A 26151-nucleotide genomic window follows, 5' to 3' on the forward strand; every position below is an offset into this window, starting at 1 on the left:
TTCACATAACAGTCAGGTGGAGTTTCTGGGCTTTCGGCCTCATTCAACTATTATAGAAAAGTCTTGGTGAGGTGAAATGCAACTCTCATCTGTGTAGATAGATATCAGTAACAATGAGAAAAAAATGAGTAAAAGTATCCAACTGAGACATTGTGCCAGTATCGAAATCTACCAACAAACGTGAGTCGTGCCCATAAATAATTGTTTATCAGAATGTTGAACAAATATTATGCAAAATGAGTGCTTTTTTTGTTTAACTAGATACGGGCATGCCCATCAGCCTTCAAAAAAAGCAGACCATCAATATGCATGAAAAAAGATTGCAATGTGGATACTACCCAAAACTACCTTTAATTTGTGAAAACTTCACAAAAGTTATTATGGTTACTTGACTCAGCATCGAACATTTTCAAAAGATGCTGAAGACACAGATTTCATTCGGACGCAGAATACGATATCTGAATCAAACATCTTATAACACACGGCACAAACACAGAAACACTGTCAATAACAGCAAGACAACTATTGATCGCTTTAATGACTTCCCTTCCCACAGAAAACAAGAAAAAAGGAAATTACTTTGAAATGCTGGATTAGCAAACGTATGCAAATATGTGTTAAATGACAGAAGAAGAGAGTGTATGGTGATAACGCTCTCCCATCACTCCATAACTCTTCATTAGAGTTTGCTCTGTTAAAGCGGAGTCTACGTGTCAAACCCAGCACCTGCTTGGGGTCTCTAATAAGATGCTAATTGAAGCGCACAAGCAGAGGAGAGCAGAATTTGTTTATGAATGCATTTGTTCAATAAAAGCAGCACCTTTATTTCAAACAATCCCCTCTCTGTTTGAAACACAGGCCTTAATGGCTTCCTCTGGTGCTACCAGTGTGAGTATGAGATAATGAGGACATGATCAACATGTGCACCCCTTAAAACCTAAAACACACAATCACTTATTCCATATAACAAACAGGCCAATACAAAGAAATTGATTGTGATTCATATATATAAAAAATCGTATCATTTGTATTTATTCTGATATACTAGTCGTAAATGCTCTATTACAGGGGTCTCCAACCTTTTTGTGAACAAGGGCTACCAAAATGGATAAAACAATCTGGAGTGCTACTTTTTGGTATAGTCTACTTAAAACTTTTTAACTTTTTTTTAGTTTTAGTATTGTTTAAAATGTTAACATACGTTAACAAGCTAATATTAAAAATTAATAAATAAACATTACATTTGAGACTATTAATAGAATGTGCTTTGGCGGGCACCATGTTGGAGACCCCTGCTCTAGTATGTAAGACTAAATTGTACTGTAATAATAAATACACTTTGGTAATGTATTCTGTAGTATTACTGTAGTGATTTGATAAACTAATAAAAATAAGGCCTACTACAGTATTTACTTATAGAATAGACTGTAGGCCTACTTTAATATGTATTATTATTATTTATTAAGTATCTAGGACTTTACTATAGTTTACAGTAAACACTAATGCCCTATAGCCTGTGTCTAAAAGGCATAGTTTATCCAAAAATGAAAATATTGTCATCATTTACTAACCTGTATACATTTCTTTGTTCTGATGAACACAAAGGAAGATATTTTGAGAAATGTTTGTAACCAAACCGTTTGTGGACCCCATTTACTTCAATAGCATTTTTATTCCTATACAGACTGTGGAAGTGAATGGATTTGTGGTTACAAACATTTCTCAAAATATCTTCCTTTGTGTTCATCAGAACAAAGAAATGTATACGGGTTTGTAACAAAATACGAGTGAGAAAATAATGACAGATTTTTTTATTTTTGGGTGAACTATCCCTTAAATGTCGGAATGCTATTCTGAATGATGAGAATTTGCTGAATGATGAGAATTTAAAGTTTGATCAGATGGGTCGCCGTTAGCTGTTGTAAAATATATTTTTATAATAATTATTAACGCGTCAGGTTAACTGGCAAACGTAAACAAACTACAAAAATGTAACTTGTAAATGTTTTATTAATTAGCCTATTCAAGGCCTACTCGAGGGCGCAAAAACTAGACGCAAAGGATTAAACAGTATTTTGAAAAGACATTGTAGTAATTGTTTCCAGATTTGTATCTGTTTGCCGTCACCAGTTTATTCCACTAACATTCAAAAATCCATAAATCATATAGCCTAAATCAAATTCATAAATCATTTTCTCACAAAAGATCCCAGAAATGTGACTCGATTCATCTTTAATGGTCAAATGAACTGACACGTTAGCTAGCCTTTTAATGTTTAGCAACTTACTGAATGTTCGTGCCAAACATCCTCAGCGGCGCATCACCTGCGCGATTCCGACCAAAAAGAAGTCCAAAATCCCTGCCAGCTCAATTAAAAAACAAACCCTCTTATTTTTTTATTATTAAACAATATTAATGTTTAAAGAGAGAGAAGACATCATCTCTCAGCAGCGTGCCAGCAGTCGGGTGGAAATGAGCGAGCTGGAAAGCGCCAGAGAATCATGCGTGTTAGTTTGTCGCCGTCAGTAAAATCAATTAAAATGAAGAAAAACACACCCAAACACCTTCAAATCGATGCAGACAAATTCCAGTGTGGCCAAAGAAAATTAGTTGATCTTCCAAGCATGCATAATTGTGAATAATGTATACGAATTGAATAATTTCACTGCTTTAAAAAATGCGTGGCACTATTATTGGCATATAGGCCTGTCCCTGGCAAATGCCTCTTCCTGGCATAATATGTCCAAAATCCATATACAAGGAAGTCACGCAGCCAATAAAATAAACTGATAATTCTGTGTTAGCCTAATATATTCATAGGTTGCGACGGGAGAAATAATTCTGCCCTTAATGTTTTTACGTTTTATTCATTACTTCAGCTGACGGCACATCAAACTTCACCTCATCTGGTTTATCAAGCCTTGTTGGTTAAAAAAAGAGATATATATAAGCAATTATTTTATATATTTGAGTTGTATGATTAATATTTAATTTATGGACCAGTTTACACTAAATCAGCAATTAGGCTAAAAGTTGGCAACGGTGCATTTATTCTATAATAAACAAAAGTATAATCATTAGCCTACTTTAACTGTGCTGGAGCAACAATAAAGATAAAAAACAAACATAAAAACATCATTAACACTGAAAGACATAAACACTCAGATCCTGTTTCAATAATCCACAAAAAAATAAAACGAGTCAGACTGGCAATTTAATCAAACCGGTGAAAGTTTCATGGTGAATTAAATATTGATGAATATTCCTGATTTTCTGTTAAACCACTTTTTATTCGGTTGATGAATATAATGATGTTGAATCCAGACTTCAGGCGCATATTTCAGGTTATTAAGAGGAAAGGATTGAAATGATATTGGACAGACTACAGGATAAGAGACGAATTCGATTACAATTCGATGCGTTTTGATCAACGACATAATAATCTAATTTAACAGAAACAAATCAAAACGAAATTTAAGAAAACCATAGTGTAATGACATAATAATCACAAATAATCACAAATGTTAAATATTGCGGCTGTCAAAGACATAAAGACGTCTGTTAAATATTTTTTCGTTTTTTCAGAGGAAGCAGAAATACACAGGTCATATTAATTTACATAAAAAGCCTTTTACCATAAATTATTAAAGAAACAAATATTTCTTTGTTTTATAATTTATAAATGAAGGTTTTGTTTGTTCATATAGAGACAACACCGCTACTAAAAAATTGCGGAATAATAAAAAATGCGTGTTGATCGATTATTATTATTATTATTATTTAATTAAGCATGCATTTTAAAATTCCTAATTTTACGTTTTTTATAATAAAAACATTTTTTCTAACATCATAATCCAAGCCTGTTTCTGATCTAGAAAATCCTGAGGTAAAACAAAAAAGTAATGGATGGTTTTAATATAAGCAAATAAAAGTTTTAAAGCACAAATTTAATAAAGATATATTTGTGATCCACATTTATACAGCAGGTGCCATTAGTGACATTTCAAGTTACCCACTCTCCTTTTCTGACCTGCCAGAGTGACCCGTGGTGACCCTGAAACACCATAATAAAGACAAACATAATGCCTGATTCTGCCCACTCATGTAAAGCATGATAAAGACATGAACGAAAGAGCTAATGGGGTTTTAGATAAGGGCAGACATGCCTCAAATCAGAGAGTAGAAGGCTGTGTATTAAAAGTGATAAATACCAACATGACAGAGTTTGAGGGAGGTGGAGATCGTAGAAAATCATGTGCTAACCTATGTGATGGTGAGGACGCCAGTCCAGACATGCCAGCGTGCCAGCATGGACCAAACCACAGCCGTAAAGAGGCTGACAGACACACTCACATCTGTGTCACACCACTACACACACAGTGTTAAGAACAGGTGTGTTGGCACAGGTAAGGTGCAGCATGCCCGTCTGCCCCTCCTCTCACTGGCATTGTGCTGTGGGTCTGTTTTGATTTTTGAAAGACAGTCTCAGATGAGTCAGGCGCAGTAAAAACTGCATTGTGCTGACACACTCTTGCAGAGTGACATCACTTGTTTTATACACCTGTGGCTTTATATACATTTTTATAAGTATAAAGTGGACAAGTTGTCATTGTATCTCATAATAATAGGCTTTTGACAACATTATGCAAATGTTTGTTGTGCTTGTGATATTATTCATAATTATTATTTATAAATAAGAAACTTTTTTCTATGATTGTTGTTGAAAGTCAGAAAAAAAAGTGTGACAACTAGCCCCATTCTCCCCTTTGTATCCCAAACATCATTTATCAAGTGCTTTTTTTACGCAGATCCATTCATGCAACTCTTTTCACTCTCCCTGTTAAACTTTATTGCCACCTGCTTTCGCTCGTCTTGTGATGAATGCAAATTTCCTTTTTAAATCAGCTTCTCTTAAACACTAGCTTATCACCATAAACTTCGCCAGGGAGGACGACTTCGCCGTGCCTGTACAGACCGTGGCTTGCTTGTGATGCGTGACGAAAACTGTAGCTGTGTTTGGTGGTGTTTGCAATTACCCCAGTTTACAAACCGGCACATTACTACGTGTGAAAAACCTGCAAGCAATTTGTGGCAGTGGGGAGAGGAATGACACATGCATCCCAGAGGGCCTTGAGGGACGTGGTCTCCGGAGCGCTGGAGAAACCAGCGAATTTTTTGGAAAAAAACATGCAAAATACTCTCATATGTTAACATATTTTCCAAGAATTGTAAAAACTTTCTAAGCTTTACATTGAATTAAACATTGCTAAAGGCAAAACCGACTATGTTAGAAAGGAAGTGCAAAAAAAGATCACAGCAGATTAAATCTACATAACGTTTCAACGTATAGCGGCAAACCGTTTCATCAAACATGCCTCAAATTTAGCAGCCCTGACTGCAGTCGGTTGATAACATCTCTTATGCCTTGACATCAAACTACAGTATGATCTCATACATACCCATGATTTCTTTTCCCCTCGCTGGCAAAAGGAGGCACATAACTGCACTGTATGAATGCAACGTAAACAGCGATGGCTTAGATAAAACTCATTATAACATCATTTCCCGAGTAGGTGTTGCAGGAAAGGATGTAGTTTATCAAAAACAAACAAACAACAGCTACAGTATCAGTAAGTGCACTGTTAGACTTTTTATTGTAAATATGCGGTAACTCACTGGCAACGTGTTGCTGTAACTGCCCCATTACAGTACCATAGCTGTACATGTTTTTACAGTATGATGCCTTTACTGCAGTTCCATTTTACAGTATAATACCCTTACTGTAACCTAGTTTTAAAAAAACATTGCCTTGAAGGGGAATTGAACCCAGTTCACCCGTGTCATAGGTCCATAACACTACCACGGTTCCACAGAGTCACTTGAAAGTTACTCGCTACACTCCCTAAGTAGCATCTTCTGTCACTCTCCCGACACTCCGAGGAGCGAAATCTTGGCGTCACTAGTGTTTTGAAGTCTTGAGGTCAAATTCAAATCTGACGGTCAAGCATTTATCCATAATCCCTTTCTTGTTTCTATCTACAATTCTCAATAAATTATTTACACTGCTGAAAAACAATTCACATTTTGAAATTTGCTTCACTGCCATTGTCTGCTAAAAGCATAACAAATAAAATTGATTTCATTTTTCATAGATATATTTTATTTTTCCATTTCCATTATGCTTTTATAACACTATTTTATTCAACTACAGTAGCACTACTGCTGTTGTTTTACAGCAGTCTACCGCAAATTTAAAACATACAGTAAATCACTGTAAATTAAATGTTAATACCCATAATGCAATGCATATTACAGTAATGAACTGGAAAAGAAAATTATGGGATTTTACTGCACTGTAAAAAAATTCCGTAGAAATTACAGTGTTATTGCAGCTGGGTTGCCGGTAACTTACCGTAGATTTAAATTTATGTTATTTACTGGCAACATTTTGTTCAAAGTTAAATGAACTTTAAAGAGTTACAAGTCTTTGTCTTTACAGAGTAAAACTAAAAAGACAGCATCAAGCAAAACATTCTGGGAAACAAAATCTGAAGCAAAAAAACAGAAAAAGGTTGATGATGATTTCTGGTTCCCAGAATGCTTTGCATGAGGCTGTTATTGTATAGTTTTATTCTGTAAAGATAAAGACTTGTTAATATTTAAAATTTATTTAACTTTGAACAAACTTTTGCCAGTAAATAACATAAATTTAAATCTACACTGTAAAAAAACTTCCGTAGAAATTGCAGCTGGTTGCCGGTAACTTACCGTAGACTTAAACTTACGTTTTTTACTGGCAACATTTTGTTCAAAGTTAAATGAACATTAAACATTTACAAGTCTTTGTCTTTACAGGGTAAAACTAAAAAGACAGCATCAAGCAAAACATTCTGGGAAACAAAATCTGAAGCAAAAAAAACAGAAAAAAGTTGATGATGATTTCTGGTTCCCAGAATGCTTTGCATGAGGCTGTTATTGTATAGTTTTATTCTGTAAAGATAAAGACTTCTTAATATTCAAAATTTATTTAACTTTGAACAAACTTTTTCCAGTAAATAACATAAATTTAAATCTACGGTAAATTACCGGCAACCCAGCTGCAATTTCTACGGAATTCTTTTACAGTGTGGGCATTTTGTGGTAAGTAACTGTAGAAATTACAGTTAAGTCTAACAGTGTGGCTAGAAATAAAGTTTAATATTGAACTATTTATCAATTATTAAAAATGAAACAAGAGTTCAGTTTATAACCATACAGCTTAATGCAACAATGAATGTAGCTGTAATATTGTTTGTTGTTATAATATGATTTAATTGAAAAAAAGTCTTTGCCTGATAAAGTTAATCCAAAAATGACAAATGTGTCATCATTTACTCACCTTTATGTTGTTTCAGTATTTGTTTCTTGATAAATGACAGTATGTTGACGGTAAGAAAAAACAAGAAAAAACAAATACTATGGATGCCAATGGGTACCGTTAACTGTGTGCTTACCATCATTTATCAAAATATCTTCTTTTGTGTTCAACAGAATAAAGAAACTCATACAGGGTGAGTAAATGATGACAGGATTTTCATTTTTGAGTGAAGTCTAACCTCTTATTTTTGTGTTAAACCCAAATCTACTGACAATTATAGGAACACCTGGAAAAACTTGAAATGCTGTCGTATGCAAAACGGCTTCATTTCTCCTAGTCTGGTTGTTTGGAAGTAATTATCTTAAAATACAAGATAGTAAATTTTTTCTTTCTGTCCTCTAGGCAAAATCTTCTGGTCTGCTAAGTGCATTGTTGCTGTAAGCATTATCACAAATCTTGAGGCAACTAAACTTGTGTCCGATTGCAACATACCACTGAGATATCTTCACGGCCCGATGCACCTGACTGCCACACACTGCTTTCACGTTCAAACTGAGGCTGTAGGAACAAAAAAACCTTTCAAAACATTATAGGTCCTGGATGTCTTTGCATTAGATTCATGTGACCGATAGGCTTTTACACAGTATGAGGTTTCACATAAATTATTTTAGCATGTAAGTGAAGTGAAGAGTGTGCAAATTTGACATCTGAATACCACAAAGAGAATACCACAAAGCCTGATACTCCCAAAATAGCAACATGCACCGCATGTAATCACGAACTATATCTGTAGCCCTAGGCACATCGTGCGGCCGCGGTGTTGCGGTGTTGATCGCCACTTTGAACGGTGGGTCTATGACATCATCCAGCAGCGCCGGCTCTGTGCCGTTTCGGCTCCGAACGAGTCAAAGCAACGTCGCTGGTCACTGCCTCGATTAAAGCCCGCTGATTGGTTGGCAGGATGCGCCACATGCAAATAGATAAGTCGCTGTGCCAAAACTGTGCCCATGCTACCCAGAACGATGGAGATTACCCAGAGACCCATTTTTAATAGCGTTAGCGTCACCTATATGGTTGAACAGCGATGAATTGATGGTGAGGTGTTTCTTTCGTTCACAGCTGATGAATAGAGGTGAAAACCTATAACATGATGTGGGATTTTAAGAAAGTAAAAGAGGAACAGATGCCCCCGCGAACGCACACGCGCACGCACGCAAATTCACACAGGCACTACAGTTGCCGAGTGTTGAACGCTTCGCAATCAAAGAAATAAAGGGGCAATCTAGCACACAAACAAGAGATTCCCCATCGTCGCTGCCAACAAACCAGGCCCTCCTCTCACAGAACAAGGGATGCACTATTGACTAAACCCCCCTCACCCCACCACTATTTTTCTCTCTTCAGTCGCCCCTCTGCCAGTCTGCGAGGCGTGATGCCAACCCTTTCCACTGCCGGGCACTCTGCCCTGCCCTTTATGCAAATGCATCACTGCCATCACAACCCCTACTGTCTGCTCTTTGCCATATCTTTAACTATCTTTCTCTCTCCCTGGCACTTTAGGCAGTCGTATGTTGTCTCTGTTTAACACCTTTTGTAACCACGCCCCAATGCCACGCCGCCGTCTCTCACCCTGGTGCTCATTCTGTCTCAGTTAAGGTGCTTGTGAACAGCCAGATGAAGTTATTATTGCTATATAACTACATAAAATCATCCTACATAATGTAAAGAGCATTCTGTAAAAATATAACTATATATAATTTGATAACTTTAAAGTATTGAGGTCGTGCAAATACCACGCAGGGGTGGTGATCGAGACAAATTGTTACTATAGAGAGAAGCAAATTGGATTCATTATTTGGGTACAATTATTCCGTTTGGGATGAATAAAGAATTGGATCGCCATTGCACGCTGAAGAAGGGGGTTTAGCCCGAAACGTTCATTGTTTGGGATTAAAATACTATTTTGCAAGTGAACTGTGAGTGCTGTCCTTTCTTACACTATTGGATAACTTTAAAGGGACATATCACTTTTTTTTAAATATGTTAATTTTCCAGCTCCCCTAGAGTTAAACATTTGATTTTTATCGTTTTGGAATCCATTCAGACGATATCCATGTTTGGCGGTACCACTTTTAGCATAGCTTAGCATAATCCATTGAATCTGATTAGACCATTAGCATCACACCTGAAAATAGTCCCCTTGGTAACTTTCAATAGCAGGGGACTATTTTCGGACACTGCGTAATATCATTGAGCCTCCTGCAGCCATGTTACATCAGCAAAGTCCTTGATTACTACGCCAGAATGAGAGTATAGTTCCTAGCCATATCTGCCTAAAAAATCACAACTTTTAATTTTCAGACGGTCTTAGTACACGATGCAACTACAGAAGAGTCAAGTTTTAAATATGAAAAATATCAAAAGCTTTTTGGTTATTTTTCTAGCACGATGCTAATGGTCTAATCAGATTCAATGGATTATGCTAAGCTATGCTTAACGTGGAAGCGCCAGACTCGAAGATCGGCTGAATGGATTCCAAAACGGTAAAAATCAAATGTTTAACTCTAGGGGAGCTGGAAAATGAGCATATTTTTAAAAAGAGTTGAGTGTCCCTTTAATATTGACTGAGTAAGGTCATGTCGAGGTCAAGGTCAATTGAAATTAATGTGAAATCAAACTTTAATGCTAAAGTTAAGATTGAGATGAGACTTGGATTTCACAAACACGCTCACATTTCATTACAAGAGAAACTAAATAAACTACACTCTTACGCTGGGTTGTTTTAACCCATTGTTGGGCCAAATATAAACACTTTCTGGATTAATTTAACCCAACAGCTGAGTTTAACCCTTTTTGACCCAATGCTAGGTTGAAATAATCCAGCATTTTTAGTGTACATAAGAAATAACAGAAGATGAACATTTAAAAGTGTTCACTAGCTGACTATTCCCTGTACGGGAAAGTCAACATAGTGCACTATACGTGGAAGAAATAAAAGAAAATGAGATAGATATCTTCAGGAAAAATTTACCATGTTTTTATAGTAAAAGTATAGTAATGCTTTTTTGCATACCAATTACCATTTGTAAAAACGTGGTTTAACTACAGTATAGTAACCATGATTTATTGGTGTCATCCATGGTAAAATCATGGTTAATTTGCATAAGGGTAACTCTCTGATGTGAGATGTACTGTAGCACAAATATACATGCTTTTTCTTACATGGACTTTAGAAAATAAATGAAAATAGCAGCTTCACCTTTTTATATTACATTGATAAAATACTGCTCTGAATTTAATTAAGCTCAATAAAGCTTCTTTATACATTGTTTTTAAATACTTTGAAGTGAATTGTAAGTACAGAAAAAAATAGTACATTTCATAATTACGGAGGGTTAACCAGTGTTGGGGGTAACACATTACAAGTAAAGCGCATTACGTAATAATATAACTTTTCTGAAGTAACGAGTAAAGTAACGCATTACTTTATAAATGTACACATTAATATTTGAGTTATTTTTTTAAAAAAGTAATGCAAGTTACTTTTCAGTTTCAATTTGAAAGAATAAAATTAAACTGAACTGAATTAAACTGAACATATTAACGCAGAATTGTTTGAGTCAGAAACTGAGATATCAGGCCAGAGAGCTTGACATTTTTGCGATCATAAAAAACACCTGCAAGGCCTGAAACAGATCAAGCCTTAGCCAAGTAAGGAAAGGTAACGCATATGTAACTTAAAAGTAACGTAAGCATTGCTTTCCATGCAAAGTAACTAAGTAACGCAATTAAGTAGCTTAATACTGTAATGCATTACAGTATTACAGGCTTAACTATATAGAAATGTTAAAACTTTAAAAGGAAAAACTTTATAATTGTCAGATAGATTAACCAACACTACAATGCATTAAATGGGTTTGTACTCCAAAAGTGTAAAATACAGCCTGTACCTCTGAATTAAGAAGTGGGTAAGAAAAGAAAGACACAGATGGAGGAAGAAAATCCTAAATAGGGCTAATGGATGTTTCCTGAATAGTGACTCTTGTACAGGCAAAGCAGATCTGTGCCAACACACACAACAACCAGAGACACACTTTTATTAATATTACTGTTAAAAGACATTAAAGACTGTATAAACATATCTGCTCTAATATTAATAAACATACCAGCATAACCTGAGGACACAAATCTTTCAAATTATACATGTAAATTACTTAATTACAAAGAACTGTACTGTAGTAAATCAGTCCTTTGTCTTTATTTTATATACAGTTTGTATATTATATTATATATATACTAGTAGTACTAAATGAAATAGCGTTCACACTCTATAAGGGTCTGACACTAAAGCACTTTCTTATCTAAGGTGAAAGTACAAACATTGAACTCAGACCGGAGTGAAAAGTTAAACACCCTCTTCCTATCTGTAAATATGACTGCCCACATCCCTTTCCTCATTTCCTGCTAAAACTTCCTCCTGCTGAATGAATAAAGATACAGTAAGTTCACCTCTCCAGGAAACCAGCGAGCTGACGACAGACAGCAGTGGGAGGTAAACATAGCAAAGAAACGGCCAAACGTGACGACCTGCATCGCTAACACCACGCATTCAATCGACGGAAGGTCGACTGAAACCGAATAAGCAAACCCAGACCGCAATTTAATGTCGAATTACACTGTATTAAAGAAAAGCTCTGTGATTATTTACTCATCCTTGTTTCATTGGAATACGCTGATATTTCTTTGTAAGGAATTTGTTCTTATAGACCTCACACAAAACTCATGAAGCCATACAAATATAGATTTATAAAGCGAAATGGATCCAAGTTTTCATCTAGATTAAAATGAAATTAACAGATGCACCGGTTCACATCGAGAAGTATAAACCGGCCGAATGGAAGATGTTGCAAAACTATACATGCTTTGCTCTTATGCTCTTCAGCAAATAAATATAAATACATTTATTTATTTATACTACTTATAATGACAAATGTTTTTTTTTTTGGATGTGTTTCTGAACAAAATAATAATCATCAGATGCCATTGCTAACTTTAAAACCATAACCTCAATCCCAAATAGATCAATTTAAATACGCTTTAATCGTTTTAATCTGAATAATCTGCAAATTCTGCATAAAAGTGCACGTTACCGAGCAAAGAAAGCTAAATTAATAAAGCCGTGGATCAAACTACGGGATTTGCTCTCTCTCTCTCTCTCTCAAGGGGCGTAATTGGGTTACGGGACACAACCACACCATTGTTTTTACAGGGGATGGATTGTACCAGCAACATGCCTTTCTCACAACAAAGTATTTTAAAAGGGGGAAGGCTTCTCTTTTGTTTTGTTACTGTTGCTACGCCTCATTCTTTACTATACAGTCAGACAAAGGTATAAAAGCTGTCACTGGGTGCTCTTTAAAAAGGTCCTAATACTGTATGTACCATTTAGGTACAGATAAAGGTCCCATGTACCATTTAGGTATACCAAAATGGGCCCTTTAGATCAGTGTTTATTGTGACCCACTTAAATAGGTATTTCTATCCCAGGAACCACCAACATGTTTTTAAATGGAAATATAAGAAAAATACACATTTATTTTCCTAGTCATTGTATTAATTAAATAAAAGTTTATAATAATTTATAATATTTCAAATCAAAAGAATCGCCCACTAAATGTTTCCTAAACTTCGCTAACCCATGCACTAGCTATGATATATTTGTGCATGGTCCTGTCCGATGCAAAATGCATTATGCATGTGTCAAACACAAAAAAAGACAATAATGAGAACAACATAACCAAAACCAAATGAAGTTGCTTAAAACTCAAATGACGTGAGCCAAAAAGGTTAAAGGTCTGTTTGGATAAGTTCATATTAGACATCAGAATATAAAAATTTATGTAAATAAACTGCCATTATGCATACAATTGTTCCTTTTCAAAGTTAGGCAAGGTTATTAAAGGGAGGGGTAAATGATTGCCATATCTTTTGTTGTTGTCATTAAGCTATGGTATTTTGGCACAGATTCATCTGTCACTTTGAAAGTCGGTCAAACTAGGTGGATGCCAACGTGACATGCCCTCATTCTTGGAAACTGAGAACGAAATGAAAAAAACCCGACCCAGACGTAATTAAATAACAGTTGACTTGCAGCGAGAAAAAACATGGTTTGTGCCAACCGCAATGTGCATCGCAAAGAATATTACCAGCAGTCATATTTTATGCATATGTATTATTTGTATATGAAATATACACACAATAAAGGTGCCATAGACGAAACATTATTTTTGGCTAAATTATTTCATAACATTCAAAGAACCTTTGATAAAGGTATGAAAGAAATGGTTCTTTGATTAAATGGTTATTTTTAAGACATAGTATGAAAAGGTTAAGAACAAAACATGTAGATGCAACAGGCTGTGATTCATTAGAGAGAAAGCAAAACCGATCTGTTTAACTATAAAAAAAATTTGATCAGATTAGGTCTCGTTCCTGGGTTGCACATACGAAATGTCGACAAACTGCTGTAGATGCTAGATTCTTTATACGGGACTTTCGATTAAAAAACCAGCTCGATTTTCATGCACGGACGTAGCTGCACTTGATCTCCCGCTTGTGGTTTCCAACTGGCGCTGTGGAAGACGGCTGTGTACATTTTCTGCTTTCACATATGGCTCCTATTCCACATGTATTTATCCGAACTACGTCAGGCTCTCTGCAGCTGGGTGGAGAAGGAGAGCGAGAAAGAAACAAATACTGAGAAAGCGCTAAAGTGACAATGAAATCAATTATTGGTAGGGCATTTTTGGATACTATAGGGTGCTCTGAACGCATGTTGCTTAGCTAATAGATGGGTGGTCGCTTGGCTAAATAGCATCGCAAGGTTATAGAGCGTCTCACCTTAACAAGCACGATTTGAGGTGTCATTTATGTTCGTAGCGCAAGCGGTGCATGACGGGTTACGTGCCAAACGTTAATGCTCAGGATTCGGGGCAGGAAAAATTCACCCAGCTCAAATAACAGTCCGTCTAGGTTAAACAAGGATACGATAACCTTGGAAATCTTAAGATGTCTTTTGTTTTGCAGCTCTCGATTCATTTTATATGTTGTCTTGGGGTTAATTCAACCGCACGCTTGGCCGCGGAACTCGAGCGAAACGCTCCAAATGACTTTCTGGCTCGCGTTGGACTCCTGGAGCCGCGGCCAGTGCAGTTCTAACTTTAGTATGGAAATAAAAAAATGACATATGAAAGCAAACACGAGTTAACATAAGGAAGGCGATATGCAACTTTTCTTGGCCCGCTCATCTTTTCTTTGTTTGTGTAAGTCACGGCACATGGTGAATGTCATCCTGCATTAGGCCGCTCTGAGATTTGTGTTTCGGGTTTCTTGTATTTGTCTTGAAACCACCCAGAGTCTGCGGGTAAACCGTTGCTGTCGTTTCTCTCGAAAAATAAAGTTTTGGGACCAAAAAGGGGGAAACTGTGTTAGGCGGCGGTCCGAAAGGACATACGCATGAGAAAGACATTGTTCTTTAAGAGACGAAATCAAAACAGCTGGACATCTGGTTATCTTTGAGGAGAACTGTCGGATAGGGAACAAAGCGTTTTAACTGGGCCGGTTTGAAGCGCAGAGCCATGATTAGTCTAACACACACTCCGCAGGGAGCTACAAATGCGATATCATGAGCTCACTCTGACTTCAGTCCATATCCTATTCCAGATCAAATGTAGAAGGACATTAAGTGAATCTGTCCCAAAGCCCGTCATAAACAAATGGGCACAAGGCTATAAAATCCTTTTGTACTTTTGCGTGAATTACTGATAAGGCCCGAAACACAGTGAAGAGCGCAAAAGCCCATGCTACTCACCTGTAAGACCAATTATAGGTCTCTTTAAAACCCTAACTCTTTCTCCTGGACACCAATAAAATTAAATGAGGAGCAAATGGAAACTTTTGCTAAATTATTCTAAAGTGAAAAAGACAGAAAAATCTGTTTCCATTAGAGGTTCAGAAGACCCCTGAAGATCCACAAGTGTAGGATTTTAATGATAACAAACATGACATTTGCCCAAAAACAGACCCTATCTTTGCCAAACCAACTACTATAATTGTATCGTTACATACTATATTTCAACAATTGCCTTATTTGTATCCATTTCTATTCCATCCAAGCAACTTTGGGAGAAATGTCTAAGACAAACTTAATACACAAGAGAAAACTCCTGAGCTATAAAAGAGCAACGTTTAAGCAATAAAAGCTTAATTTTAAAGTGTTTTCTTTAAATTTCCAGACATTCATCTGGGAAACATAAATAATACTGGCTGATAAACCGAACGAGTTTTGAATTACACACAGGAGCATTCGGTGGGAACCATCTCAAAAGTATGTATGGGGAGCACGCTATAAATCATATCAGTTCGGCTCATTAATTTTAAATATTAAGTTTGCTTTCCACTAAGGCTGCACGATATTGAAGAAAAATGTGACAAGTTTCAACTTGCTGAATAATGCGCTATACAATATGCAGTACGAATGCGCTTTAAGTTTGTTGAATCGATTTTCAATCAAACTAGAAATTGTAGAAACACACACAACCAAACTTCTTACCAGTCTCTATACTTTGTGCCGGCTTTAAATTTTGACTATGCATAACTTTTTGAAGTATTTCAATCATTTAGTTATTGTGATATATGTGCATAATATTGCAGGCCTACTTTAAACATGACATTTGCCCCCCCAAAAACCCTATTAATTGTCAATCAAACTAGAGATTGTAGAAACAAACACAAAACCAAACTTCTTACCAGTCTCTTTACTTTGTGTTGACTTTAAATTTTGACTATGCATAACTTTTTGAAGTATTTCAATCATTCGGTTATTGTGATATATGTGCATAATATTGACCCATATTGCAGCCCTACTTTAAACATGACATTTGCCCAAAAACAGACCCTATCAATTTTCAATCAAACTAGAAATTGTAGAAACACACACAACCAAACTTCTTACCAGTCTCTCTGCTTTGTGTCGACTTTAAATTTTGACTATGCATAACTTTTTGAAGTATTTCAATCATTCGGTTATTGTGATATATGTGCATAATATTGCAGCCCTACTTTAAACATGACATTTGCCCCAAAACAGACCCTATCAATTTTCAATCAAACTAGAAATTGTAGAAACAAACACAAAACCAAACTTCTTACCAGTCTCTCTACTTTGTGTCGACTTTAAATTTTGACTATGCATAACTTTTTTTAAGTATTTCAATCATTCAGTTACTGTGATATATGTGCATAATATTGCAGCCCTACTTTAAACATGACATTTGCCCCCCAAAAACCCTATCAACTGTCAATCAAACTAGAAATTGTAGAAACAAACACAAAACCAAACTTCTTACAAGTCTCTCTACTTTGTGTCGACTTTAAATTTTGACTATGCATAACTTTTTTAAGTATTTCAATCATTCAGTTATTGTGATATATGTGCATAATATTGCAGCCCTACTTTAAACATGACATTTGCCCCCTCAAAAACCCTATCAACTGTCAATCAAACTAGAAATTGTAGAAACAAACACAAAACCAAACTTCTTACCAGTCTCTTTACTTTGTGTCGACTTTAAATTTTGACTATGCATAACTTTTTTAAGTATTTCAATCATTCAGTTATTGTGATATATGTGCATAATATTTCCACTTAATCTCATTTAAAAAGCTGTATGCGAAAAACAATTGAAAACATTAACATGTGTTTTTTCCAGGAGAGATTTCCAAAGCTTGCTACACATCAATATTTTGGACTTTCTTTCTCTTGAGCTTCACTTAATGCAAAAACCAAGGCTGTTAATCGCTTCATGGTTTCCCAAGAAACATCCCATGTTACCTTTAACCACAAGAAAGGAAAAGTTAAAACAAAAAGCTTGACTTGCATGTGAGGCCGCATGGATTTTTCATCTGAACATCTATCTGTAAAGCTTCGGCAAGATGATTAACTGTCTGGTAAAACCGCACAATGTCATAGTGGCACAGGGCGGCAACTTTCACTGTAGTTATTCTACACCACACAAGGCCTGTTAGAAAAAGCTTGTGGCCTGCAACCACAGCCAGCAGACGCTCACAGGAATCCTGTCCACACACACACCCTCCCCTCGCTGGATCTCTGTTTGCTCACAGCTGCCGAGCCTCCTCAGAGTTCATGTGAGGTAAAGATATGCTATATTATGCAACCGTGTATAGATTTTCCACCGCTGGACGTTGGCCAACTTCCTGCTCGCTTAGAGACGGGCGACGAAAGCTGTCGAGTTTTGTTCCCGCCAGTGATGATTCCTTACAGGTCCGCTCTGCTAAACAGCACGGACCGCCACGGCACGCGGCCGTGAGTAATGCTCCACGTATGTTTGTTTACGATCAGCTGTTGTTAACAATGCTGCTTTGTGGAAAAATGCGTACACAGATCGTTCCCTTCGCTGTACTGTTTTGGCCTAGTGGGTTTGGTGAAGAAAAGACACAGCTTTCCTCCAGCAACTCCACACCCACAAACCTCCAAGACAGGAAAACTCTCTGCAGAGTTAACTCACAAAACGTCTGTTGCTCTCACACGCTGGATAAATAGCTCAGGGTGAAAAACAGATTTGTCTTTAAGTTAATGATTTTTAACACTCGGTAATCTTATCTGAGATGATCAAGTGCTGATTTCACAAAGTTTTATTGCACTGAGGCTGCTCTTGGCAGACATGATTGGGTTTACACTTCATCATTCATTTAAAGCTGCAATCCATAACATATTTGTTTAAAAATAAACAAAAATCGTTATTAAACGAGTACATAATTTTTGTACCTTACCACAAATCACAATGGTGCGTTTGTAATAACGATTCATAATTTGAGCTGACAGGTCGGATTTCTCAGGAAATGCCATGTTAACACATATACTGCAATTTTATGCTTCAAACAGAGATGGCGACAGAGAGGCAAAAGTATTGCAGCTTTAAAGGCGAGGTGCATGATTTTTGAAAAACACTTTGGAAAAGGGAGTCGGGCCGAGTACCGAAACACACTTGTAGCCAATCAGCAGTAAGGGGCGTGTCTACCAACCGACATCGTTGCCTGGGTTGCGTACGTGTGGGGTGGGTCTATCGAAAGAAGGTCCAGATTCTATTGGGGTAGGGGCGTGTGATTTCAAATGTCAACATTGACTTTCAGAGATCATGCACCCCGCCTTTAAGCACCAACTTTGTCTCATATGTTTCTCCTAAAAATAAAAGTAGAAACAGATGGAAATGAGTAAAGTATACTTCGATTTAGGGATGGGACAGAAAATTTCATATCATGATTATAGTGACCAAAGTTACAGTTATTAATATTATCATGGTTTTGTTCAAATTAGATGGAAATGTTCAAAAAGAACTGATACACACATTGAAAACATTTGATTTTTTACATGTACGCTAGCGTACTCGCACAGTCAAACACACTTGCATAGTATACTTCATTTGGCTAATACTTCATTTGGCTTATACACACATACCAGTGATGCACGGGTCAATGTATAAACAACCCCTGCACCTGACCGACGTTTTTAACTAACCCGCCCACTCAGACCGCCAAATATATATATATATATTTTTTTCGGTATTGTTCCCGCATTTTTTAAAAGTAGTAATTGTTTAAAATAGTAAATTGGCATCTTTATTTCAAACGACCCGACAGACTGCGACCCGAATATCATTAAAAATATTGTTGGATGACTCATAACCATGGGTGAGCGCATGCACCCGCTTATTTTGGATCAACTTGCGGATCACTGTCGCATAGACTCAACACATACACATTGCGACAAATCACAATATCTCCCCTGACCTACATACTAGATACTCCTTTATGTGCATGTGCAAAAAAGTATCCACAACTACAAATGCGTGTACTATTATGATGCCGCAATTTGTATGTTTTAAAAGCAACCCAGTCTCACGAAATTTCGTTATATAGTCACATAAATTTTTGATTCTTTTTTTCGTGATATCACGAATTTCCATGTTTTTCCGTGAACGTATAACGACTTTCTGTTTTCGTGTGATTATCACGTATTGTTTACTCAACTGTTTTGTCCTATTTTCTTACCATTGTCACTTTGGTTTAGGGTTAGATTTACATAAAATGACATACTTACCCAAACCCAGCTCTAACCCTAACGCCAGGCGACATATAAAAAAATAAATCAGAAAAAATAGTATAAACCAATGCACAAAGTCACATTCTAATGCAAACATCAAATCTAACCCTAAACTGAAGCGACAATGGTTTAAAAATAGAAAAAAGCAGTTGAGTAACCAATAAGTGATAATCACACGAAAAAGAAATTTGTTATACAATCACAAAAAAACATGGAAATTTGTGATAATATCACGAAAAAATAATAAAAAATGTACGTGACTATATCACAAGCCTCTGTGAGACTGTGTAGGTAAAAAGTGAAGTAAACCCAGGCCTTAATAGCACAGAGCTACAGAATTAACTTTATAATCCAGACTAGATTTATACATTTGCTAAAGAATATGTAAATCGGGGCCATGTGGTTGCCACAATAGGTGGTTGCCTAACTACCACCAAAACTTGGATTGGAAAAATGTATTTTAAACTTTGGAATATTGGAAATCCGAGCAAAGTTTGGAACCTCACAAAGAGATTACTTCTCTTATTTAGATCTTATTGGATCACTTGGAGAAATTGCTTAATAAAATCTTCTTTGAGAAACAACTGAGAAATGAAAGTGATATCATACTGCAGGCTCAAAAAAATCAGTCTGTTACTGGAACTCTCATAAAAAATAGCTGCTGGCAAATCAAATTTATAGACAATCTGAACCAAAAACTGTCGATTTTCTCCACAGCTGCTGTTGCATGGAAGTCTACTGTACATGTGCAACAGTGGGCTTGGCCAGGTTCAGAAGAAAGGTGCTAATGCGATGCACGTTGACAGTCAAGAGTTTTTGGAGGCCATATGGGTTAGGACGAGTCAGGTGAGGATCCGGCACACGTGGTGCCGTTAGGGTGCGACGTTCCTATTCACGCGTGCGTACTGCCAGCGCTGGCCGTGATCTGCAATCGCCACCAGATTGACACGGATGAGTAAAGAATGCACACCTGCGTCTCATGTGTTTAAGTGTGTGCAGGTGCGAGAGTGTACACGTGTGCATGTGTCCAAATGCATTATGCATGAGGGCAGAGACTTTTTAATGAGTGTTTTAATTGACTGTAAGTAAGAGCACGAACTAAATAGGATTAAAATAAATAAATGCTGTTAAAAGTAAAAGTGGCTTTCAATGTGACTCATCCAATCAAAAGTTAGATTCAGAAACACCTTGAGTGTTAAAATATGAAATCATTGTGTTAAGCTGAATGCAAAACTTTTAATTATAAAACAAAAATTTGGGTGGTACTGTCTCAGCCAATAGCAGATGAGGAACTATTCACATCACCTGTTTGATAACCAAAGTCAGTTTAATCACAGAAATGACACACTTGCCCTTTAAAATATAAACTATTTCTTCAGATTAATAGCAAAAATAACCATATTGCAAATTAAAAATTAATATGATATAAAACGACTCATGCTGTGATATAAGACTTCAATCGTACCGACCAACCCTGCTGACGGGGGGTGCACTGCAGCAGATCGTCTATATTGGGATCGGTAAGATCTGGGTCAAACGGTTTGACCTCCGGTTGAGTCTCATAACAAACATAGCGGCCTTAAACGTCTCAACCGTTTGATCCGTGCAACCAAAACAAAGCAAGTATCTTCACAGACAAGAGCTGGAACCAGTGGAGCGCAAAGCCAAAGCGGGAAGATTTGCCTAGCAACACCGCGTGCCCAACCCATGCCAACGCTGGCATAGCTATCCGCCGCAACCATCCCCACCCATAAATCTAACAAACTCCTCGCAGAGGACTCCTAAAAAAAAACATTGTCCTAGAGAGAATGAGAAAAGCCCAAAGGTTTATGGACGCGTTCGGCGAAGACGGTTTTAATTTTGTATGTCTAACGATGCACGATGTACGATTTCGTGTGCCTGTTAGTCCATCTGCCAACCCTGCCAAATAGTTACTATGGGAACTGTTTTGCCCTGTTATAAGTACGGGGGCCTTCGCTAGTATTTTCATAAAGATGGTTGTGATCAGCTCCAATCGTACGTAACGTGCGCTTTGCGGCTTACGTGTATGTGAGCTAAATTATGTAATTTGGGTACGTGTGCCTTTCGTCGCCATAGCAACAGCACAACATATCAGCAACCACAGAGCCGCAGCGGAGCTACGGGCAGCGCCAGGACGCTGCCAGGGTTTAATCCATGCCAGGAGTGACATGAACGAGAGGAAAGAGGTGGAGGCAGCCGTCTACACACACACACACTGGATATCCTCCTATTCTTTTTGATGGAGACTCCCATGGCAATGGCAGTAGGAATCCATTCTCCACGCATGCTGAGACAGCTGTGCAGATAGTGGACGAGAGCTGATTGGTTTGGGCCTTTCTGCATGAAGCTTAAGATAAAAACTACATGGTAGTTTATTCTAGGCGGTGTTCATCCGTGCCAGCGCTCCCTGATTCACAGCGGCTTTGTCTCCACAATCACCTCATATACTGGACGTCAAAATAAAACGGCTCTCTGTGGCATTTATTACATCCATTATGGGCTGAGAATTTACTCCTGTGCTTGTCGCTCTATAAACCTTGACGTGTTCGCTTGAAGGGTCTTATAAAAACACTTAAGGGCTTCTGAAAACACGAAACAGAGTTAAGAAGTCAACGAAATTTTGAAATAAAAATGTTAAAAATTCCAGTTAATCTCATTTTTTAGAATAAAAAGATGTTTGGTGAAATTATTTATTTTAATTTTCAGATCTCAAAACATAATTTCAAGTATAAAAAATATTAATTCACGCCTTATTTCTAAAAAAAAAGACGTAGTTATATTTTAAAGTTAGAATTAAAGCTGAAATTAAATGCATTGAATGTCTGATGTCAGAAACCTGGTTACATTTACAAATAATGCCAAATTTAGATTTTTTTTGAAGTTGTTATATAAAAACAAATCAATTATAATCATAAAAGCACCATAAAAGTAATTTTATACTTTAGTAATAAAAAAATATTGTGGTATACTTTAGTATTTACTATAGTAAACTGTGGGAAATTCTTTCACTTAAAAAATGCTGGGTTTAAAAAGGGACAAACACAGCAGTTGGGTTAAACTATCCATGAACATTTTTATATTTGACACAACAATGGGTTAAAAAACAACAGTTTGAGTTGAAACAACCCAGCAAGGGTTAAACTACAACCCATCGTCCCTTTTTGACCCAATGTTGGATTGAAAATAACCCAGCATTTTTTTTTTTTTTTTTTTGAGGTACCATAACCGTTTTTTGAATTTTTACCATAGTAAACATTACAGTATATTACAGTATTTACTACAGCTTATCAATACACTAATACTACATAATACTGTAGTGTACCTTAAAAAGTGTACTTGTTTCTATAGTATACACTCAAAAAGCTGGGTTATTTTCAACCTAGCGTGGGGTTAAAAAGGGATGAACCCAGACCTGTTGGGTTAAACCTGTTAGGTTAATTAATGCAGAAAATAAAACTGTTATTTGACCCAACAATGGGTTAAAACAACCCAGCATTGTCTAATTTATAACCAAACAGGTTGGGTTTATCCCCGTTTTGACCCAACGCTGGCTTGAAAATAACCCAACATTTTTCAGAGTGTACTATCATTTATTACAGTTTACTATAGTAAATACTAAAGCATACTACGGTATTTTTAAGCCTTGTCCATTATATTAAAAAGTAAGTCTGTTCTAATTGTAATTTATTTATACATTTGGTCCTTACGCAAATCTATTGTATATATTAAATCTCTTTAAATGGGACATTTCACAAGACTTTTTTTTAAGATGTAAAATAAATCTTTGGTGTCTTCAGAGTACATATGTGAAGTTTTAGCTCAAAATACCATATAGTTCATTTATTATAGCATGTTAAAATTGCCACTTTGTAGGTGTGAGGAAAAATGTGACATTTTGGATGTCCTTAAATGTAAATGAGTTCTGCACTAAATAGCAGTGTCGTGGTTGGACAGTGCAGATTAAAGTGCGTTATTATCCCTTTCTGACATCACAGTGGGAGTCAAATTTCAATGACTTAATTTTTCACATGCTTGCAAAGAATGGTTTATCAAAACTAAGTTACTCGGTTGATCTTTACACATTTTCTAGGTTGATATAAGCAATGGGGACCCAATTATAGCACTTGGAAAAAGTCATGATATGTCCCCTTTAATGAAAACTTTATAGTGCGTTTGACATTTGACATCCTCAGTCCCCATTCATATTGACTGTGTGTAAAAGAAAAGACAGAATATTTAATTAAAAACTTCATATAGGTTTAAACAAACTGAATGTGAGTGAACAATAAATGTCATATTTTTTATTTTTGGGGGTGATCTGTGGCTTTAAAGGCCTAAAAAACATCCTGTTGAATTCCAAGGTGGTCATGAAAGTCAATAACAAAAACAAGTGGACCTCAGGGGAAAACCGTTAACAAAATATGATCCCTTTAACGTGGTCCCTGAACGCCACAAAATATCATTGTTTATGGATCTGTACCATTACTGCTCTTACGGAGGCTGAACAGGACCTTTGACAGTCGGCTAGGGGATACGGCTGTCGCCTGTGAGAATGAATAAGTAAAAGGAACACGGTGTCTCTGTGCCCGTCTGGCATTGTAAGCATCCCTGTATGCCATGAAACCAGCTGGACTCAGTGCCACTGGACACCTTTGAGCAAAAAAGACTCTGGTTTCACCAGCAGACTGCCTGCCTGTCACATGAGCGCACACCGGCGTAACGGCCCTCTGAACTCTTCCATAATCCCGTCCGTACCCCACCAGAGTTTTTTAATGTGAACAGAAACCTTTGATTACAGAACCACAGCTCTGAAAGGCATTATATTCATTCTTGAAAATATGTTTGTGTCAGGGGCGTAGCCAGAATTTTATTTTTGGGGGTCCTATCCTAAAATGAGGGGGCAACTCATACATATCTGAGCTAATCCAATGAAGTTTGAAAATAGCTGCATTTTACCACGCAGCATTTTGATTGGTCAATCAAATAATCAGACTAAGAAATCAACATTTTCTTATTTCATTTTAAGCAATTGGAAATCTGAGGGGGCCGAACATGTAAATGAGGGGGCCAAGGCCCACCCAGGCCCCCTCGTGGCTATGCCCCAAGTTTGTGTCTGGAATAACTGAGAAAATTACCAAGACTAATTTTTAACATTTATGCATTAGCTTAATGAAGATTTAGTTTGCATTCAGTTATAGTCACATCTAGTTTTTGCGCATTTATAACCTGTACAGTAGTGATTAACTATGAAGTATATTAAAGTAAAGTATATCGATCAGGCACAAGTCCTGTTAAATTTCAATGGTAACAACCATTAGTTAGCTAACAAATCTTTTTGGGAAACATACCCCAGGACTGTTATTATATTAATATTTTGGTCATTTTGAGACTTTCAGCATTGGTTGTTTATCATGAAGTTGCATTGTACAAAGCAGTATTATATTGGCCATCAGCCACCCTGCTATCTACATATTGGATCTTATTGGTTGATCACTACTGCAAAAGTCAAATGAAACCCATAACTGAACGACAGACAGAAGTGATAAAGTGTGTGGTAGGCCAGAGAGCACTCCGTGTTTCCCATACATTGATTTATTTGTGGTGGCCCACCACAGAATCAACACTGGCCCCCACAAATAGAATTTTCATGATTCCTATTTACATTTTTATTTCACTATTTAAAACAGCTTAATTCAGCTTAAAATATAATTTGATATATAATACAGATAAAGATCAAAGAGTAGAAGTGAAACATATTTCAGGTGCCAACATTAGATCAAACGCAAACACGACATGACTGGGTGACGTCATCACCACCACAGTCTCTCAAAATCCTGTGGGAAACATTGGCACTGTTGGGATGATGGTTTATTGCTTACAAACAAATACTTTGAAGTGGTATGTTAACATTTGTTTTTATGTGCATGTCTACAAACTTATGCATGCAAATGCATTGCTTAAATACATTGCTTCATGCATGATGTTAAAGTGTAAGCCAAGATATAACAAGGGTTAAAATGGCTGTAAATTCAGAAATTTAAATATCTGAAGCTGCGTTTCTTTTTAAATGCCTTATCCTCTGGAAGTCACAGTTGTCGCCTGCATCATCAAGGTTTATTATTTTGGGTCTTACTTTAAAAAAATACCTAGATATATTTTGAAGTAAAAAATAAAACTGAAATTCAGAAAACCTTCATTATGTGTGCAGCCAATAAATGTGGCCTCCGGAGGATGCAGTCTTCGAAATTTGATGATTATGAGTAAGTGTGAATCGTACACGCGCCCAGGCCTAAAAAATGCAGGTGTGACCCTGCAGCTGTACGTGATCATCTCTCTCTCTTTTTAATTATACGAAACACAAGTACATAATTAGATACCATTTTTGATGTTGACCCTCATTTTCACCACAAAGCAAATTGATTTAATTCAATACGACCTCGAAAGGCTCGTAGCATTTTTATGACATAAGGGGAAGACTGTGTTACGGTAATTAAAATAAAACCTAAAAAGATATTTATCTCTAAAACAACTGCCTTCAAATTATATTTTAACTTGTCAGACAGCCAAAACAAAAAAATTTCTAGCAAACACA

At 36.6% G+C, this 26151-nt stretch overlaps 1 protein-coding gene across 17 annotated transcripts in view; it reads right to left on the reverse strand.

Annotated features, from left to right (window-relative positions):
- Positions 1-26151, reverse strand: part of LOC129421321 (nuclear factor 1 X-type) — a 196177-nt gene that overhangs the window by 129998 nt on the left and 40028 nt on the right. For 11 of the 17 annotated variants that reach the window (XM_055176889.2, XM_055176879.2, XM_055176781.2 and 8 more), the window contains one exon: positions 7850-7915. The exons of the other annotated variants lie outside the window; for them this stretch is intronic. In XM_055176889.2, the coding sequence (XP_055032864.2) occupies positions 7850-7915 (66 nt within the window). The remainder of the gene's footprint in view (positions 1-7849; positions 7916-26151) is intronic. 17 annotated transcript variants of the gene reach the window in all.

This window comes from Misgurnus anguillicaudatus, unplaced genomic scaffold (genome assembly GCF_027580225.2).
Source record: "Misgurnus anguillicaudatus unplaced genomic scaffold, ASM2758022v2 HiC_scaffold_29, whole genome shotgun sequence".
Lineage (NCBI taxonomy): Eukaryota > Metazoa > Chordata > Actinopteri > Cypriniformes > Cobitidae > Misgurnus > Misgurnus anguillicaudatus.